The sequence below is a fragment of the Notothenia coriiceps genome, unplaced genomic scaffold (assembly GCF_000735185.1).
Source record: "Notothenia coriiceps isolate Sejong01 unplaced genomic scaffold, NC01 NC01_scaffold00035581, whole genome shotgun sequence".
Classification (NCBI taxonomy): Eukaryota; Metazoa; Chordata; class Actinopteri; order Perciformes; family Nototheniidae; genus Notothenia; species Notothenia coriiceps.
The window spans coordinates 63,520-70,717 of record NW_011368282.1 but is presented as its reverse complement, the minus strand read 5'-3'; the positions used below and the strand labels follow the sequence as shown (position 1 = coordinate 70,717).

Sequence of the window (7,198 nt, the reverse complement as noted above, 5' to 3'; positions counted from 1 at the left end):
GAGAAAAGAAATGGGTTTTCATGTAGAGTGAACATTTGTTCTGGATAAACAACATCAAAACACCATTCTTTTGATGCGTGTGTGTGTGTGTGTGTGTGTGTGTGTGTGTGTGTGTGTGTGTGTGTGTGTGCTTGACAGCATTAATACAGCAGCCCAGTTCTTTGGTGCATTTTCAGGCAAGATTTCCATTCCTATAGGAAATCTCCATTAAGATGTGCAACTGATTTTCTAAGCTAATTATGTAATCAGCAGTTGGAACCGCCTTCCTAAATGCATTTTGTTTGGGGCATTTCAAAAGATCGTAGTTCAATCATAGCCTTTGTCCACAAGCGGTAAGCCACCAAAATAATACAAAACATAGCGATGCAAACACTAGATGATACATTTACATTACAAAGCAAAAGAAAACATTGCTGGGGCTAATATAAATCAACAAGGAATACATATTTTTCAGTGTACATAACTTATAGCCTCCATTTTTGGTTATAGGGGTTTGTGAAACCAAGTCATTAAAGAAACAGAAATAAATCAGATTGAGAACCATTCATTAAAATGGCTGTGTGGGAAATACACATAATAACTCCAACATTAATTAGTTCAAAGATCATTAATGTTACATTATTATGATCTATTAATATCACACCAGAGGATATTTGGTTTGAATTCCAATAGCAATCACTTTGACAAGACATTAAATCGCACTTACAAAGGTTATTATAAAAGGGGTCGAAGACAAGCTGGTAATTCAGCCACCTCAAGGTTAAATGCAAGTGGTATGTTTTTGAATGTTGGCAACTAAGATGACTATGAAACAAAATCCCATAAATATGCAATCCAACTGTAGATAATTATATAACGTTGGACTTTTTTATGGATACACTTGAGAGCTCGCTGCTTTCTTTCTCAGACACCCCGAGGTGTAAACAAAGTTTGATAACAAATAAATTAAAGCTTTGGCGGGGCCGTTGTGTCAACATTTTAATATGCTTACTCAGTGGGTCCTGTCCACAAAATAATTCAAAATGTACCCAAAGATAGAAAAGCAGATTTAACAGCCCTTAATATGAGACCTGCTGGCACAGCTTGTTTTCAATCAAACTCCAAATGATCCTAGCACTCTACCATCACTGCATTGGTGCATATGACTGATTAATGGTTAATGGATGTGGATAGCAGATGCTTTTAGACTTCAGCACTGCACTTTATTTCTTTAATCATACTTTCCTTTCTCCCAAACTTCAATACAATAGTTTCTCTCTGTTCCCTGGGTACAGTATTATCTCTCTGGGGTGAGTATGTTTCAGTGGATTCTCTGATATCAGAAATACCCCCCATGGAGAGGTCTTTTTCTTCCAGGACAAATGCAGCAGACTGTGGGCTAATGTGTCTACAGTTATAGAGTTGGCATCCAATTACATGGTGTTAAATTAAAAAGAAGACCAGTCTGACCGTGTGGATCAGTATTTGCGTGATCAGAATGGATTGTGTTGTTGCTAAAACAGTGTTTACACATACTATATGTATATTCACTTTTTGTGTGCTGTGTGATATGGTTTAGTCGCTTGCTTTTTTCATACTGAACCTTGAGTGCTACCAAGTGGTCAAGTGCTGGTCAAGTGCGTTTGAGAAAGAAACATTTAAAGGGACTTCAGCTCTCACAGAGCAGCACATCTAGCTTGGATTAATAATAAAGCAAAAACCTTGAACAAATAGTGTGCAGTTAAACTCAATACAGCATGTTTAGCAACTAAAGCTGTGAATACCGCCTGTTGGGATTGTGCTTTTATCTGCCCAAAGCTGACTCTCTTTTCTTTTCAAGACTCATACAAGAACATGCCTCTGAAAGCACATTACAAAATGTTAAATATTGATAATGTTATCCTTGTGTGTAAACTTGGATGAAACTGTGCCTAGCCAAGATACATTTCAACCAACCTGCCTCCATCCTCCAGCGTTGGTGTCAGTGAGTTTAGTGTTTGATACAGAAAACACGGGCTAGAACTGCAGAAGTTATGCAGCTACTTTAACCCCTGGGTAAACTCTTATTAAAACGCAGGAGGAGCACTTTACACCCTATTTCAACGGGTGTAAAGTGCTCCCTTTGTCTTGAGAGCAGGGTTCACCTAGCGGTTGTTGGGTTGGAATACAAAGACACGCCACAAGCTGTGATCAACACAAATGCACATTATGGACAAAAAGCCAAACATGCCTTCATCATATCATATTGAAAAAAACTTTAAAAATGACTATCACAAAGTACATGAATGAAAAGCACTTTCTTGTCAATTCATGTCTATTTTCAAAAAGTGAAAAAAATAAATGAAATATCAAATGGCTTCTCCATTTTAATTTTCATATTGTTGGAGAATGCCTTTGCTGATAGTAATAATGGATTTTCATTATTATATTTTAATTAAAGATCTGACCCAATTAATGCACATATGAGTTTGAAATGAAGGATACCATTTTCATTTTAATTAAGTCTGACAGTGCTCAGTTGCTTTTGTACTTGTTTGGGACACAAAGGGGGTTTGACAGTGTTAATCTTTGAGATGAGAGGAAACTGATTTCAGATCAGTAAATGAAAACTCGTTCTGTTTGGCTCCGAAAAACATCTGTTTTATCTGACTAGACTGTAGCCCCTGTGTGTGGGCCAGTGAGGATTGTTGGTGAACAGCTTCTCTGCTGATGTCAGAAGGGATTATGAACCAACTTCTCTTCACGTTAACTTAGAACGTACGTGTGTGTGTGTGTGTGTGTGTGTGTGTGTGTGTGTGTGTGTGTGTGTGTGTGTGTGTGTGTGTGTGTGTGTGTGTGTGTGTGCTTTCAGTCTTAACATTAATACAAGAGGGAGAGACTTGCTGAGCAACGACTTATATGTTGTCCTCTAATTGCCCTAGAAGAAAACACTGCTCTCCAGCAAGAAAATAATTGTTTGCACTTGGAATGTGTGTGTGTGTGTGTGTGTGTGTGTGTGTGTGTGTGTGTGTGTGTGTGTGTGTGTGTGTGTGAGAGTGTGTGTGTGAGAGAGTGTGTGTGTGTGAGAGAGTGTGTGTGCGGATAATAAATATACCTGGCGTTAGCAATGCACTCCAGCGTCACCTCGCTGCCTGCCACCACTGTTGTGTTTTTGGGTCCGATCACAATCGCCGGAGCCACAACTTCTGATTCAGGATCTGTGACAGGAAGACAAAATATGAGAGGCAGTTTAAGCAATAAATCCCAAACGGCAGCAAAATGTCAAAATAAAAAGTCTTCAACTTGAACAACTATACACTTTAGCACATCACTCTCTCTTGTGGGCACCATGATACTTTGTCTACTGTATATTCACGCACTGTGACAGTGTCATTTGTTTTATTTGATCTGACGCTGAGCATGCTTTGAGTGTTTAAGTGTTGTGGCTAACTGGAGTCTTGACTGAAACTGCTGTGATAATTATATAGATAAAACTGAACTCTGCTGCAAAACAGATGGACCAAATTGGTTTCATCTTAAAGCCGTCTGTTGGCCAATATTCTTCTTTTTTATTTTCAGTTAAAAGATCAATTGTACAAAGCAATAGTGCCTGTTCTGTCCTTGTCAACCTTTTGAAAGGATGCAGTTATCTTGATATATAGCTAACAGAAATAAAAAAAAGAAACCCTCCTGTGACCAGTTGATCAGAGTGACAATAAGAGCCATAAATAAAAGAAGAACAAATGAAAAAGCATTTCACAATATGAAACGATGCCAGCAAGTAAGAGAGGATAATGGTAAGTGATTGACAGTGTATATGAGAAGATGGTATATGAGTCTGATAGAAGCAAAAGAGAGTTTAAATGAAATTCCAAATGCATTTCCACTTCTTATGAACTGCCCTCGTTTCTTATCCCCAGCACATTTTCATTCACGCATACACACCTCATAATTCTCTTTGTCAAACATGCCACTGTTCTGTCTGAAAAACATTAATATACGGGTTATAATGATGTATTGGAGACAGTATGATGGTGTGTGTGAGTTACAATGATAACTTTTAGAGTACATTGGTGTGAATATTATATGTGAAGCATGATTTATTACCTTGAAGGTGTGTACGCGAGTATGGCGGTGTGTGTGCAAGATTATGGTTGTGTGTGTGTGAGAGTATGATTTATGGCAGGAATGGCCGCTCATAACAAAAGGACACACTTGGATTTTTATCAGTTTCAAGTGTGTAACATCTGCTCAGCAAAAACTGATCAAATAAGTAGAATGGGCCGATGGAAAACATTTAGTTTTTAATGAGGATGTTTACTGCACAACATATTATGTTATTGGCCCTCAAAAAACATATTCCCACTACAAAACACTGATTATAAGGCTCGTGAATATTAAAATTAAACTTCAACAGTATAATCCTGTTTACATGCAGCCAAAAGTACTCTGAATAACATTCAATCATAAAAGGATTTGTGAAAAGTTTCCCCCGAGTGGCCTTCTTGAATGACTTTGCAAACACAGCCGTCCTATTTTATTCCTTATAACACTGGTTTGGTGTTGCGATATTCGTGCAAATCCAAAAACCTGTAATAGTAGAAGATTTTCTCAATATTTAAAACTGCGATGTTTTTCTTCCAAACAGAAATGTGTTCTTTTAGTTTGGGACATGTATCTGTACCCCAGCTTTGCTTATTTTTGGCAAAGTGTACCATGCACAGAGGCTTTGTACAGCAAACAACACTACAAACCCGATTGGACATTCATATTACAAATGTGCCGTATACAGTACATGTCCAGTAAAAGGCTTCTTTATCCCTAATAATAACAACACTTCCCAAATCTCTTGATAGCCCTTAGTCAAAATTCAAACAAATTGGCAGTTTGGATGACCCAAATCAAATTCATATTTTGGCGTATTCTCAATACAATATAAGTGATATAAGTGTGCATGTGAACGTAGTCAATGACTTACACATTGTGTAAAGCCTATGTGTATAACCGATGAATGAGGGAGGAGTAGGGACTACAAATGAACAGGCTAAGTCTGATAGGGGTTGGGGGGGTTTTGGGATGTGAGGAAGGGGAATACAGAGGGAAGGCAGGGGGAGCGAGGAGCAGCTTTGATCTCCCCTTTGAAGGGAAGGTGGTAATTAACTCGCTGTTCTTTATTCCTCCTTCTCTCTCTTCTCTTTTTTTTATCGGATAGAACGAGCTGAAAAGTCATATCCCACTGTCACATGGAATAAGACATGTTGAAACACGAAGAGACGCGTGCACGCACACACGCATCCTCTCTACTGTCTTGACACCTACACCCTCTGACGCTCTAACTCAGGGTCGAGGTTGAGTCATTAATGGGGAAGATAAGTGAAGTGACATAAAAAGGAGATATGCGTGGTATCAGCTGAGGTCTCTCTCTTCACTTTCCTTCTTCCATTTCTCCAACGCACACACACACATATATATGCAAACACACACACGCACACACACACACACACACACACACACACACACACACACACACACACACACACACACACACACACACACACACACACACACACACACACACACACACACACGTATGCACAGCTCGGTCTGCCGTACACATACAGGTAAAAGTTGGTGTCAATCATCCTTGTGTGGAATGCAAAATGTCACCAGGTTTTGACATTCTCTCTGCTCCCTGTCTGAAAGAATAAAAGGAAGATTATCCGTGCCTTTCGTCCTCCTCTTCCTCTTTCTTTACTCATCTTTTCTGAGTTATGTGTGCCCAAACAGATGCCTGCACTCAGATGTGCACAAAGAAACGCCAACCCCTTGTTAAACATGACCTCTCATCACATCAAGAGTCGAACAAAGAGCACAGAAAAGAGACGCTAAATAGAAATGTGTCATTGAAGTTGATTGACAAACATCAAGCCAGACAGAAGTACAATGTGTTCAGGACATGGTACTCTCAATGGGAAATAGATGTAAATATTCAATTCACACTGTGAGCCTAATGATGGCATGAAAAAAAAAGGTCCTATCATTTCCAATTCAAAGGAAGAGTGCTGCTTCTGCAAGTGTGTACCTCTGATAAGACACAGAGAGACACAAATAGGAAGCTTCTGATCTTGCAGAAATATTAAAAAGGCAAGAGAGAGGACATGAGGGATGAAAGACGTGGGGAAGACAGGGTAAAGTTGGAGCCAAAAGGTGGAGCTTTCAAAGGCAGTGATGTGGTGCTGCTGTGTGCCCACCACCTCAGGGTGAAATAGCAGATGGAGAAGAGACCAGAAGAGACAGGAAAGAGGAGATGCATCATTATTAAATCAGGTTGTTTCCCTCCTTTTGGTCTTCATCATCTGGTATGCTGCAGGGTATTCACTTCTTCATCTTTCTCTACCTCTCTGCTGGCTCTTCTTTTTGTCCCACAGACGTGTACCACTGTGACTTAAGTGACCCTCGGCATAAGTAAATAAGCCTCATAATATACAAGAGGATACTGAATTTTAAGTGCCTTCTTTAGAAACAAGTGTTTTTTTCAGTTAAGCTCTTACTGCTTTCTGACACAGTCCATTCATTTACTGCATGGCAACGAGCGGGGGCAGGAGCCTGGAGCACTGTGACAGATCAATGGAGGGCAACATGTCCTGGCATTTCCTTTGGTACTTCCTTAAGACACTGGCATACAGTCTTTGGTGACTGTAGAGTCTGGAGATACAAATGTGAATACTGTACTAAGAATCTATTGATCACCTTTTGGAAACTCCCTTAAAGGGAACCACACTTTGTCATACCAACAACCAAAGCACAATCTTAAAGGCTGCCGGTTAGGATTTTGTTTTTAATGTAATATAATTAATTAATAATTTAAAAACCATTTTGGGATCTCTGACCAAAGTTCACCATCAGATCTTGAATGGTTGTCAGTCAAGATCTGTGGATCTGTATCGCATTTCGAGACACTTCCTCTGATCGCTGATTCTAGGACAAACATTGAAAAACAGTTCACCTGAAAATATCAGGAAATCTCCCAGAATACACTGGCAAGCTAACATAATGTGTAATATTATACTCACTTACTTACTTTAATAATATCATTGTGTGATTCTTATTTGCTAATGTTTATCTATATTTACTACTTTCACTTCTTTGCTAAGCTTGGGAACATTCCTTATTAAGAAGATTTGTTGCAATGTTGTTAGTTACACTCTATGTGCACCAACAGTATGACCTTCATCTCAGG

The 7,198-nt window shown here is 39.1% G+C and overlaps 1 protein-coding gene across 1 annotated transcript in view; it reads right to left on the bottom strand.

Moving 5' to 3' along the window:
- The window catches only part of LOC104963073 (protein sidekick-1-like), a 72,717-nt gene that overhangs the window by 9,810 nt on the left and 55,709 nt on the right, over positions 1–7,198 (bottom strand). The window contains exon 6 of the mRNA XM_010791622.1: positions 3,074–3,176. Coding sequence (XP_010789924.1) covers positions 3,074–3,176 — 103 coding nt within the window. The remainder of the gene's footprint in view (positions 1–3,073; positions 3,177–7,198) is intronic.